At 35.4% G+C, this 13,503-nt stretch overlaps 1 protein-coding gene across 2 annotated transcripts in view; it reads left to right on the top strand.

Moving 5' to 3' along the window:
• Positions 1 to 13,503, top strand: part of HAT1 (histone acetyltransferase 1) — a 39,880-nt gene that overhangs the window by 12,801 nt on the left and 13,576 nt on the right. For both annotated transcript variants that reach the window (XM_061435327.1, XM_061435334.1), the window contains exons 5-8: positions 8,437 to 8,616; positions 8,881 to 9,002; positions 9,503 to 9,607; positions 9,931 to 10,037. In XM_061435327.1, the coding sequence (XP_061291311.1) occupies positions 8,437 to 8,616; positions 8,881 to 9,002; positions 9,503 to 9,607; positions 9,931 to 10,037 (514 nt within the window). The remainder of the gene's footprint in view (positions 1 to 8,436; positions 8,617 to 8,880; positions 9,003 to 9,502; positions 9,608 to 9,930; positions 10,038 to 13,503) is intronic.

Genomic DNA, 13,503 nt, shown 5'->3' with positions numbered 1-13,503 from the left:
TTATGGAGATGATTATCTGCCTGTCATTCCAGTTAAACCTGTGATTGTGATCCTTAGCCTTTTCTGTAAAAATCTCACTTTTTTGATCAGAGTTTTATTTCATTTACCAACTTTAGGTTTTTTAAATTAGTTTCTGTTGTTTTAAGCATATATTCATGTGAAAAGGAAAACTTGTAAGAAATGAACTTGGTTATTGAGCTAAGGAGCTTTATGAACAAAGTATTGAAGCTGTGGCCTGCTTTCTTGCCACTTAAAGTATAAGAAGAAAGAGAGAAATTGAGAGAACTGTTAAGTAAAAAAGATCTAGGACTTGATTTGGGAAATTCTCAGCCTGTTGTGAAGACACTAAATTTAGAAAATTCCTTGGTGGGGAAGTGTGCTCTGGGGAGAAAGCCAATAGAAATCTTGGCTAAATAATCTTGTTTTGCTGAATAGACAGGTGTGACTCATTGATCTCCTCAGTAATCTCAACAAAGCCAGAAATAGGGATTGAATTCTGTGATATAAATTCAGGGAGCACCTGTGGAGGACCATCTTGTCCATTGGCATGAACTTTCATGGCATACGTACATGACCCAGAAAGTTTTCCAGAGTGTCATATCAGCAGAAATATAGCCAGTTTGGACTGACAGAATACGGGAAGGCTAATGGACTTCTAAAATCCAATAGGCAAGAAACAGGTTGATAACACTATTCATCTGCAAACATGTGCTACCTTTCAAGAAAAAGGATGAATGATTTTGAAGGAGGAGCTTCGGGCTCAGAGGGTAGTGTCATAGACCACAGTATTCCTAAGTCTGATGAAATTTGAGCCTTCCCGGGTGGCTAAGCAGTAAAGAGTCCGCCTGCCAATGCAGGAGATGTGGGTTTGATCCCTGGGTTAGGAATATCCTCTGGAGAAGGGAATGGCAACCCACTCCAGTATTCTTGCCTGGGAAATGCCATGGACAGAAGAGCCTGGCAGACTACAGTCAATGGGGTCGCAAAGAATCGGACATGACTTAGAGACTGTACAACAACAATGGAATTTGACCTACTGGATTTTGAAATCATTTGGTGACTTATTTCTTCCTACCATTTTCTCCCTTTTGGAATGACAAAGTCTATAACTTTTATCCAATGCTTGTCCTGCCTTTGTTCTTTGGAAGTAATAACTTATTTTCTAGTTTGACGGGTGGGAAGGAATTGTGCCCCATGATACGTCATACCCATAGTCTCACGTGTACCTTATTGAATAACATAGATGATGAGATTTTAGACTTGAGTTGATCTTGGAATGGTTGAAACTTTGGGAGATGTTGGGAAGGGGGTGTCTTTGGCATGTTTGGATAGACGTGAATCTTTAAGGAACCTTCAAAAAATTGTATATTTTAGAGTTGTTCTGTTCTTAGACATTCCTATTTAAAGATATTGAAGCAAACGTTTTCAAAATTTTAACTAAGTTTTAATTCCTGATGTGAGTCTTTTCCCAGCCTCATGCTCCACTCTTTTATTGTTAAAACCGTCTCTCATTACAGGGATTGGTTGATTTGCCCCCTTTTTATTATTTGTTTGTTTTTTTGTTTTATTTTATTGTAAGGGACTTGTCCAAAGTCACACAACTAGTAAATAATCTGTATTGCACATGGGAAAGAATCACTTATCATAGTATGCATAATATATAGTAATATTCTCCTCAAAGATGTTAGAACTGTTTATGACCTGTTCTAAATGGGCCTGGGCTTTTGTGCTTGTTAGGTTTTATTTCTGTTTTTCACAGTGTATATTTTATTTATTTGCCTGCTCCCATACTTTTATGCTATTAGCTCTCAGTTTATTGCTAGTGTGAGAGTCTTCCCTCTTGCAAACAGTCCCCTTATAGGTAAAAATTCCGTATTAGTAAGCTTAAAGGAATGGAAACGTGAATGATATATAGCATAAAAGAAATCTGAAATAGTCTCTTATGTCCATTATTCAACTTCAGTGTCAGAAATATTTTGAGCACTAACTTTTTTTGGTTCTCATTTGCCACCCCTATTTGAGATGACTCAGCTTGTTAGATAAATATATATCACTTTCACTTAATATTTTTTTTTTAGTGGTTTGTGTCCCTTAGATATTATTGAAAATTTGCAGCTATAAGAATGACTCATTGACTAATACTGTAGTTGTGGTGATTTGATACTTGAAAAGATTTAATCTTAGATAAACTAGCATTTAACACAGAATTTACTAAAATGGAGCTTTTTATAATCAAATATTTGTTAAATTTTCAAGCCCAGATACTCTTAAAAATACATTAAAAATTGTATTTTTTTTCCTTTGTGTTGTACATAATTCAGTGTTGTTTGAGGAGTTTACTGGTGTTTTGTGTTTCTTTTCTTTTTAAGTTCTAGCTGGTAGTGCTGAATTGATTTCTTCTGAAGGAAATATTAATTAGTTATTGATAAATCTTTCAAATATTTTGTGCAGTGAAAATAGCTGTGTATTTGCATTGACTTCTAATTGTTCCGTTCTTGAAAACGAGGTTTCTCCATTTAGAAGTACTGTGTTAGGAGTAAGGAATCAGTCTTTTATAATGTCTTTTTGTAGGATTATTTATTTGCTTCATTGTCAGAGATCATTTATTTAAATTACATGTTCAAGCAGAGACCTCTTTTTCCCCTTGTAAAAAAAGAATGGGTAGCAGATGTGGGGGGAACAGGCGTGGCTCTTTCCCATTCGCAGTGAGAATGTTCATTTCACAGGGGTATAATGGCAAACAAAGCAAAGTCACTGTTCTTATGACACATTCTTGCCAAGGGGAGCAGTCAACAAATAGATACTAAATAAACAAATTAATATGTATGAAGAAACGTTTTGCTGGTTTCTGAATGAAGAAAAGCCAGTCATGTGGTTATCTGAAGGGATCAGCCTATGCAGAGGCCCTGAAATGAGAACATTCTTGGCATTTTTGTTGTCCAGAAAGATCACTGTTGTTAAATTGTGGTAATGAGAGAAGGAGGGTAGGAGATAGTTGAAGAGGGTTGGCAAAACTCGGTTGATGGAATAAGAGTAGTTGAAGCCCTTGGAAGTTTTAAGTAGGTGGGGGTTATCTGATAGTGTTTATATTGAAAGATGATTCTGCCTGCTATGCAGAGAACCCACTGTAGAGGGCAAGAGTGAGAGAAGAGAGACCAGAACATTACAGTGTTATGGGCAACACTGCATTTACCTGCTTGAGGATATTTCTTTGGTGGTTGTTCAATCGCTGTGTCTGACTCTTTGTGACCCCCATGGAATGCAGCACACCAGGCTCCTCTGTCCTTCACTGTCTCCAGGAGTTTGCTCAGATTCATGTCCATTGAGTCGGTGATGCTATCTAACCATCTCATCCTCTGCTGCCCCCTTCCTCTTTTGCCTTCAGTCTTTCCCAGCATCAGTGTTCTTTCCAGTGAGTCACCTCCTCAGAGGTAGGGTCAGCAGCACCTGTTACTGAGTTAAATGTGATTGTTCAGGGAAAGAGCAATGAGGAAGATGCCATTGCTTCAGTGGTGGTGGTACTATTCCTGAGATAGGGACGATTGGAGAAGTAGATTTAAGTGGAAAAAACCCAAGATTTCTGTTATTAGATGTATAAGGTTTGAGACTATAATATGTCATAATTGAGTTTATGGATACGGTGCTTTGTAGTATTATTTTTGCATGTGAAAAATATACCCTTTTAGATGGTCAGAAACCAGAGCACATCTGCTTAGAAGTTATTTGCGTATTAAAATTTTGCCATATTAATCTTTCATCATCCATTCTTTTTCTTTTGCAAACTCTCTGGCGACACCTAAATTTTTTTAGTAACAATTAAGATGTCTATAGAACATCTCCATAGCTATCATCTTTAAAGATAATGTAATTATTTTTAATTTTGCAATGTAATAAACTTGATTATTCAGACACTGATGGTTTGTTCATCTTATGGTTTTGCTTTTATCAGTACCTCCAGCCCTCTCTTAAGGTAATTTCATTGCTTTTTAGTAGAAGAATGTATAATAAAGATTGTTCAGTCTTGCTGATTGCTGACATTTTAGGGAAGGGTTTGTTGGAGAAAGTTGAAATACATAGATAAAGTTTGTATTATCTGTGAGTTTCAGTCATCTGTTTTATCCTTGTCTTTCTTTAATTTGGATTCAATTTGAGAGTAGATGAGAGCAAATTTCTTTAATCTTCTGGATTCCTTAGGGCTTTTTTAATAGAAAAATCCTGTGTATGTATAAAAATTTAATCTTGAGAAAGTGAAAAAAATACTTTTGTAGACTAATAATATTTCCTAATGTATTCCACTGCATTCCTTTTTTGATAATGGTGACAATATTCTTAATGAGAAATTCTTTCATGAAATATCATAAAAAGCTTTAAAATTATGTGTTTAGATCTTTATCTTGGAACATCGTTGTGAGTTTGGTGGTGGTGGTTGAGTTGCTAAGTCATGTCCGACTCTTGCAACTCCATGGACTGTAGCCTGCCAGGCTCCTCTGCCTGTGGGATTCTCCAGGCAAGAATGCTGGAGTGGGTTGCCATTTCCTTATCCAGGGCATCTTCCCTACCCAGGTCTCCTGCATTGCAGGCAGATTGTTTACCAACTGAGCTATTGTAAGTTTAGTTAGGTTGCAAAGCACTAATGCAGTAAAATTAACATAATGTGACCTTTGTTTTTCAAAAAGTGGAAGTGCTCACAGTTTTTCTCTACTTAATTTCTCCAACAATACTGAAATTTCTGCAGCTTGCATATTGTCAGTGAATGTAAGATTGAGCAAGTTTATATAGATACGGAGTTTTTTGGCTTGTTTTTGCAGCATATCTTGGGTATTCTTAGAATTACAGCTAATGTTAACTCTCTGCAACTTTAGCCAAGCCTTAACATGCCTTCAAAATTGGTATTTCAAAAATTACGCACCACAGGCAAATTTAGACAAATGCTGCTATTTAGGTTAAGAGGCTAAAGAGGTAATTTGTTTTTTAAATCTGTATTAAGTACATGTGTACGAATTCTATCCGACTGCCAGTTAAGTCTCAGGCACATTGCTTTATGCAGTGATGAGGAAATGTAAAAATTGCTTCATGGAAACATCAGATATGTAACAGTATATAGAACACTGGAAGTTGAAATGACCATAGTCAGAGAATATACAATCTAAAATATTTCGTCTTAAGTCACCTAAGAGAAGACCTAAATAGAAGGGTTACCTTTATGCTTTCCTTACTAAAAAGACATTGCCAATTGTTAGGAAAAAATTTGTAAGGCATGTCCTTATTAATTAAACATATCATGCCGTACTCTAGATTCTTGATCAGCTTTATTTCTTATCCTTTCTATAACTGTGGGCTTCCCAGGTGACGCTAGTGATACAAAACCTGCCAGCCAGTGCAGGAGATATGAGAGATGTGGGTTCAATCCCTGGGTCAGGAAGATCCCCTGGAGGAGGGCATGGCAACTCATTCCAGTGTTCTTGCCTGGAGAATCCCATGACAGAGAAGCCTGGTGGGCTACACAGTCCACAGGGTCGCACAGAGTTGTACGTGATTGAGTGACTTACCACACATAACTGTATTTCTATATAGTTTAAATTAAAGTTTAGAATACTCTTGCTGCTGCTACTGCTAAGTCGCTTCAGTCGTGTCTGACTCTGTGCGACCCCATAGACAGGAGCCCACCAGGCTCCCCGTCCCTGGGATTCTCCAGGCAAGAACACTGGAGTGGGTTGCCATTTCCTTCTCCAATTCATGAAAGTGAAAAGTGCAAGTGAAGTTGCTCGGTGGTGCTCTTAGCGACCCCATGGACTCCAGCCTACCAGGCTCCTCCGACAATGGGATTTTCCAGGCAAGAGTACTGGAGTGGGTTGCCATTGCCTTCTCCAGAATACTCTTGAAGATAGGGAATTTTTCAGTGATCTTCAGAAATAGAATTAAACCTTTAACCACAAGCGTTGGAACTTGTGTAAGTTTCAGTTAATGTTTAATTCTACATTCAATTTAAAAAGATTATATGGGGATTTTCTCCAGTGATAAACTATTACCTGGCCAGTAATCCAGAATGATAGATGAATATTTAACTGAACTAAAATAAATTTATTCTTTTAGAAAAGAGTGTAGATCTGTAAAATATGATAGTTACAGGATTTGTTTTTTTTTTCCTTAAAGCAAAATCCATTTAATAGAGAAATGCAGACATTTCTCCTTTAGTGATACAAAGTTCTGAATTTCAAGTTTGAAGAGCTGTTAGTTTTATGTTTCGTATTTTATATAATAGATACACATTTTCTGTAGTGTATTACATGTTAACAGATTACTTATTTTTAAACGTGGCCTTTTATTCCTCTGTGAAAGTTCTTAAAATAATGTATAAACTTGTCCAGAGCAAAATATTTATTTGAAGATATTACAATAAATAGGTATCCTTTGAAGGCTGAAAGTTAAACATTAACTATCTTTCAACTTTGTTGAGCTCAAATCTTTGGGCTGCTCTATAGTCCACCAGAACTGCTACTTGAAACTTAGAGTTTCAAAGAAATCTTTGAAATACATTTGGTGCCGAATATGTGAAGTTATTTGATCATGCTTTGCAGTGCCTTGTTGAGAAGACATGACATTGGGGGAAATTTTTAAAAGTTAAAATTATATATACTGTATGTGTCTTGAAGTGTTTTCTTTTAAACTGATAGATTATAATATTTAAAAGTAGTGTTTCTTGACTTTTTAAAATTTGAATTAATACTACCTTTACCCATTGCTACTTTGGATTTTAGTTGCCATACAACAGACATATTAGACCTATCCCTTATTCTTACACTTTCTTCTTACAATTATTGAAATTGTACAAATTCTAGAAAATATGCTTAAGATCATCTCTTCATATTAGTTAGCAGTTTCAAGAGAAGATATTTATCAAATAGTACTTTAAAAATAAGCAAAAGTAGTTCTGTCAAATGTGGTGCATTTAACCTTGAGCATGAATGGATTGTACAGACTGGTGTACATGTTAGAAATAAGCTGTTGGGTAAAATGTTGAAGAGCTATATTTTAAAATAATAGCTCTTTTTTATAGCTATAAACAAGTTATATATAAATGTTGGTGTACCAGAGCATTGAAAATAAAACTTGTTTGTAATAAACTCCATCCCTGGTTCTCTATCCTGAAATGTAACTGAGTGATAATAAAGTGCTATTCATCTGCAGGTGCATTGCTTCTGCTTAGTTAAAAGATGGTTGAAAGGACAGGAATTAGTAGCATGTTGTATTAGCCTTTTGTAGTGCATTTTGTCCTAAGCATCTTAATTTCCCTGTTTTGAATGCTAAGTAGCAAGGGTCTTGGTTTAGAACTAATACCCATCATGCATGTAAACGGTATGAAAGAGCTGCTTAGTAAGTTAACACAAAGTGTTCTTGTGTCAGTCCTTGTGGAAATAGATACAATACAAACATTACAGCTGAACTCACGGCAAACTCCATTAAGTAAAAACCTGGCCTCATTGTTCAGGAAAAAGTTTAAATAGAATGCAAGCTCATTTTGTTGAATGTAATGTCAGGCTTTTAGGGACTGTATTGAGGGATAAGGTTTTGTTAAGTTGAGACCAATTCATTAAGTTTTATTGCCTGGTGAGAAGCAGTAATACTTTATTGTAAGACTTCATCAAATATTCATGGTTAAAGAGAAGTAGTAAATGTATTCAATCAAGTGGTCTTTTGGGGTTTTGAAAAGGATTATGAAGTCTGCTCAGCTGATAGTTTAACATTCATCGAGGTTGTTTAACAAGGGTAATTTTAATCTCTGAGTTTAATTTTGTTGTCCAGGCTTGTCTCTTTTTACTGTCACAAATTCAACTCTGTAAAAATTGTGTCACGTTATAGGATGAGTGGATAATATATCCAGTCATATAATTTATGTATTTCCTAAGTGGGCATATTTTAAATAGTCTTAATTTTGAGTTTTGGTGTGAGGGAGTTAATGACCTGCTTGCTCATGCTTACCGTTTGTTTGGTCAGACTCTAGCCTCACCTCACTACTGCTGGAGATCCTTTCATGTCATGAATAATATACTCTTCTTGACACATGTAACTTAATAAAAATAATAAGCAGTCTTTCGTTTTGGCCAGTTCAAGTTGTCCTGAAGGGGTGTGGTCAGCCTTCTCTACATGATGTTAGAGATTTCTGTAGGGTTGTATTCATTCTTGCAGTTGATTTCAGACTCCCCGCCTCACCTCCTCTTTTTTATTTCTGCGTTATACTTGTGTTCATCTCACATTTTTGTGGCAGAATCTTGTACACATGAAACTCATCCTTTCCCAATTTGCTATGTGTTCACTTGTTTAGTTTAACAGTGAATTGAAGTTTTGTGAATTTTGTCCCTTTCAAAAAAACTAAGCATATTCGACTAGGTCAGAGTTATTAATTTCTGTGTGTGTCCTTTAATCTCCATTCTTTAGGCAGATGATGTTGAGGGGAAAATTAGACAAATCATTCCACCTGGATTTTGCACAAACACAAATGATTTTCTTTCGTTGCTGGAAAAAGAAGCTGATTTCAAGCCATTTGGAACCTTACTTCACACATACTCTGTTCTCAGTCCAACAGGAGGAGAAAACTTTACCTTTCAGATTTATAAGGTAAAGATAGATCTAAATGTTCCCTTACTTAATTTGCCTGAAACCTGTGTTCTGTTTGATGTGTTATTTTCACTGATTTATTTTAACTTCAGGAAACAAGTCTTTGTCAGCACTAAAAACAAAGATCTGTTTTGTATGTGTGTCTGTGTACACATCTTAATCTGAGACTTCTAAACATTTTCCCACAGAATAGTTTTGCGTTCTGCAGACTTTCACTTACCTCTGTGATGAGTTTCACCTGACTTTTCCTGGCTTTTTCCCTAGGCTGACATGACATGTAGAGGCTTTCGAGAATATCATGAAAGGCTTCAGACCTTTTTGATGTGGTTTATTGAAACTGCTAGCTTTATTGACGTGGATGATGAAAGATGGCACTACTTTCTAGTGTAAGTACAGTTCTAAAGCAACAGTAGACCTTATTACCTCCACAAAGCCAGCATTTTAATTGTGGCAGCCCAATTATTGGGACAGTATAATGATATTTTTCCCAGGAAAGAAAAACTATTGTTTATGAGGCTTGAGTTTTCCTTCATTATGCTTTGGGAGACCTTGAGAATAGAGCCGAATTAAATGCTGTTGTCCGTTAGGGCTCTGAATGTAGGCTTAAACAGTAAAATGAGCTTTGCCTGTGTTTTCTTTTACTTGCCACCTATTCATCTTTATAATAGGCAAGTGCACTGAAGTGATGTAAAGAGGTCTGATTTATCCAAGTTGCTGCACACCAATTAAGTGAATTGTATATTCAGAACATAGCAGGTGTACCCATTGGGCCCTCACAGAGTAGCTTGCTGACACTGAAAATTCAGTCAGAGAATGGAAAAGAAAATGGACACTGCATGGGAGCGCGACTGTAATTGACCTGCTTGGCTTTCTGTTTTATCTGCAGATTTGAGAAGTATAATAAGGATGGAGCTACACTCTTTGCGACCGTAGGCTACATGACAGTCTATAATTACTATGTGTACCCAGACAAAACCCGGCCACGTGTAAGGTAATTGGCAGTATAACACGTGCCTTGTCTTTTATTTCAGAAGAAGGAACTGCTGAAGTTTCTAATACTTATTATAATAGTGTTGATTTGTTTTAAAAAATACCATTATTCATTGGCTGTGTACTGATTTATTTCATTGTTCCTTTTGAAACCGTTTGGAAGATTAAATGTTTACAATTTTGAGTGTCTCGGTGGTTTTTGGAATTCTTAAAGATGGATTGAAAAAAAACTACACAAACTTTAAAATGTTTGTATTACTGTAGTGATTTGCAATCTGTAAACTGGTCAGATTGTAATATTTTAATATAATTTCTTTACTATAGTCAAATGCTGATATTGACTCCATTTCAAGGTCAAGGCCATGGTGCTCAACTTCTTGAAACAGTTCATAGATACTACATTGCATCTCCTTCTGTTCTTGATATTACAGGTATGTAAATTTTGTTACTGAAAGAGCTTTTCTAAATCTCTTCTTTACTAATTTTGGTTTTGTCAGAAATAACTTTTGTTTTAAATAGCAGTCTCCTGAGGTCTTTTTGGAACTGTTTAGAGATGACTTAAGTTTCATTTTAAATCATAAACCCTTTGTGAAATTGGATTGCATCTCTGAGTATGAAGTGCTTAATTAGTTGAACAAATTGAGGATAATGAACTGAATATAAAATGGGAAATCTTGGTCAGAAATATATATATATTGCAAGTATGGTATGACTATTTGTTCAGTCTATTTCTCAAGCATTTTGTAAAGTTGATTTATCTTTTCATCTAACTTTATTGCTGCTGTTAAATGATTTGGAAACTTGGGAGATAAAGAAGTAATTACTAAAGTTACTTTATATCAAAAGTTATAAATTGACACTTTCACTAGCTTAGTGACTTGTAAAATTATGGAAACTTTACACAATCAGTAACACTTCTTTTTAGCTAAGCTGAAAGTTGTTTAGCTTCTGTTTACTTATAGAGCTTGGACTTGGTACTACATGAAGAGACTTTTTGGTGATTTTAGTCTGGAGATTAGGGTTTCCATAAGTAGTCTTTGTCTTCTCTAGTGGGTAATGTGCCAGCAGGGGTTGTTTCTGTGAAGCCTCTTAACCACTTTCTTCTGTCTACTCCAGCCTATAAAGTCCTTGATACTTAGCGCCAATTAGCAGATAAAGAATTTTATTTCTTAAATCTCAGTGAAGAGTCATCAATAATGGTAGCCTTTATTCATTGCAAACTGAAGTCTCTAAAGAGAAAATGCTGAACATGTTAAAGGACTTCTGAATTAGAAAACTGGGTATTGGCCTTTATTTTCAGTGTTAACATTTCTTAGCAAATTACTAAAAATGACTGATACATTTCTTCTCATTAAGATATTTCTCCTAGATTTCCATTCTCAGTCTTTTTAAATAAAGGATAGTTTTCTCTCTTTGGTTGTTTTAGTTGTGTTTAGATCTATTATTTTGCATATTTTTAAAACTTTTGGATCTTTTGCAGGGTCTGGATTTCCCTTTGCAACCCAGAATATTCCTTATATTGAGATGGCCTTTTGCTTAATTGACATATAGCCAGATATAGTAAAAATTAAAACCTAACCATTGATGGCCTATGTTACAGGATAAGTTTTTGTGGTATAATTGCCACCCATTTTCTTTTTTTAGCACTTTTTTTTTAGCACATTATGCCTCGTGACTTGCAGGATCTTATTTCCCAGACTAGGTATCAAACTTTGGCCCTGGCAGTGAGAGTGTCGAGTCCTAACAATTGAACCTCCAGAGAATTCCCTATTTTTAGCATTTAAAAGTAAAATACTGGGAAACAGTTCTTTATATCATGTGCCATTTTCCTTTTGAGGATGTCAGTATCATAAGATATACAGCGTTTTAACACATCTCGGTTATATGACGTTACATATAGAATCAATGATTTATTTCTTCCAGAATTGCAGAGACAGTTGCGTTTGACAGTAAAAATTGATCCTGGGCTATATGTCAGTGTTATTAACCTATCAGTGTATATTAAGAGTTGATTAAATCTGTTCTTTAAATATTCCTTGTAGTACTGGAATATGTTACATGGCTTTTTAGAATTTTATCTGTAAATGTTTTGTAATATGAAGAGTTAAAAGAGTGTTTTTTTAAATGATAGCAGAGTATTAATGTTGGTAGATGATGTATTTAACTTGGGGAAAAAACTCAAACTTTGAGCCCATGTATAACTATAAATTTATATCCAAGCAAATTTCATCTTTTAAATGCATCACTTATGTAGCATAGAAACAAAGCAATTGAAGGATGTCACAAATTAATGGGTGTTATCATTTTAGGTTCATTTTCAGGCTGACACCTTTAGTTAAAGCACTTAAAGTTAAGAGTGGTGACTTGGCCACTTATATGAAGCTACAAACAAAATATTGTTAGTGTATAATGGATTATTTAAACCTGAGTGGAAATTTTTTTTACACAAATTTTTAATTTATGTGAAAATTACAGATAAGAATGTGGTGTGAGTTTTTTTAGATTTTTATCAACTGTAATTCTCTTACCTTTGATGTGTTTTCCCCTAAAATTCTGGGGGGTATTAGTTACTTAAGTTACTTAGGCTTTCTCCCATACTAAATTTTATTTTATACTGATATTAGCAACACAGTTCTTTCTTTCCAAACCAGAAAGAGGTAGACTGGATAAGCATGTGTGTCGCTGTTAGCACTTCAGAACATTTTTTCAAGAAATGCTTGCTTAAGAGTTTGTCACTTAGTAGAGATTTAATTAAAGCAGCTCTATTGAGGTCTGATTTCCATACCATTAAATTCATCCATTTTAAGTGTATATATAGTTCAGTATTTTTAGTATACTTGCCTAGTTTTGTGGCCTGTTTTAGAATATTTCTGTCACCATAAAAAGATTCCCTCGTGTCTATCCCCAGTCAGTCCCCATCCCCAGTCTCTTGTATTGAGATCTGTGATCCATTTTGAGGTAAAGTTTGTGCATTATGTGCGGAAAGTTTCTAAATTAATCTTCTTTACATGTGATCATAGTTTTTCCAGCAGTTTGCTAAAAAGACTATCCTTTCCTCTATTGAATTGCCTTGGTACCTTTGTTCAAAATAGGTTGACCATAAATGTAAAGATTTGTTTCTGGACTCTAATCATCTGTGTCTGTAGTGCTGCTGGAACCATACTGTCTTGATACATTTATTATAGTTTTCTTACTGAGGATTTTTTTGTGTGTGTGTGTTTTGCCTTAACAGTAATGTCAAGTTTAGCTCCACAAATTCAATGTAAGTTGAATTTGTGGAGCCTGTTTTGCCTGGAGGCTGTAAACTAAACAGACAGTTCTTCAAATGATTGATGAGTAGAGTTAGAAATGGGTACTGGCCTTGGCCAGGTGGGTGGGAATGGAGCAGAGAAGAGGGGCCTCAGGGACCCAGAGGCACACACTCCCAGAAGACAGTCCTGCTCTCAGTGAGCATCTAGACAACGCAGACTAGGGCTGGTCGCTGCAAACTCATCATCAGTGGACCGTGGCTTTGTTGATCTCCTTGGGACTCAAATACTGCCTCACCCAGCCTATGTGGCCTTGCTTTTGCTCTCTTTGGGCGTCATGGCTCCAGTGGTAGCAGAACTTCGACCTTTATGTTGAGTTTTGGAATCAGGAAATGAAAGTCTGTTGTGTTCTTTTTCAGAATTGTTTTGGTGTGTTTTCATTACAATTGTTGTTTTATTTTCTACTTCATTGATTTCCAGTTTAACGTTTATTATTTTCTTCTTATTGCTTTGAGATTAATTTACTCTTTCTAGTTAAGATTGAAACTTAGGTTATTGATTTGATGTCCTTTTTTTCTAATAGTATAGCTATCTAAATAATACTTAAATATTATTATATAAATACAAGTACTGGTTTTACTGATCATAT

Source organism: Bos javanicus, chromosome 2, assembly GCF_032452875.1.
Source record: "Bos javanicus breed banteng chromosome 2, ARS-OSU_banteng_1.0, whole genome shotgun sequence".
Lineage (NCBI taxonomy): Eukaryota > Metazoa > Chordata > Mammalia > Artiodactyla > Bovidae > Bos > Bos javanicus.
The sequence above is the reverse complement of the archived record's forward strand: the minus strand, read 5'-3'. Positions and strand labels throughout refer to the sequence as shown.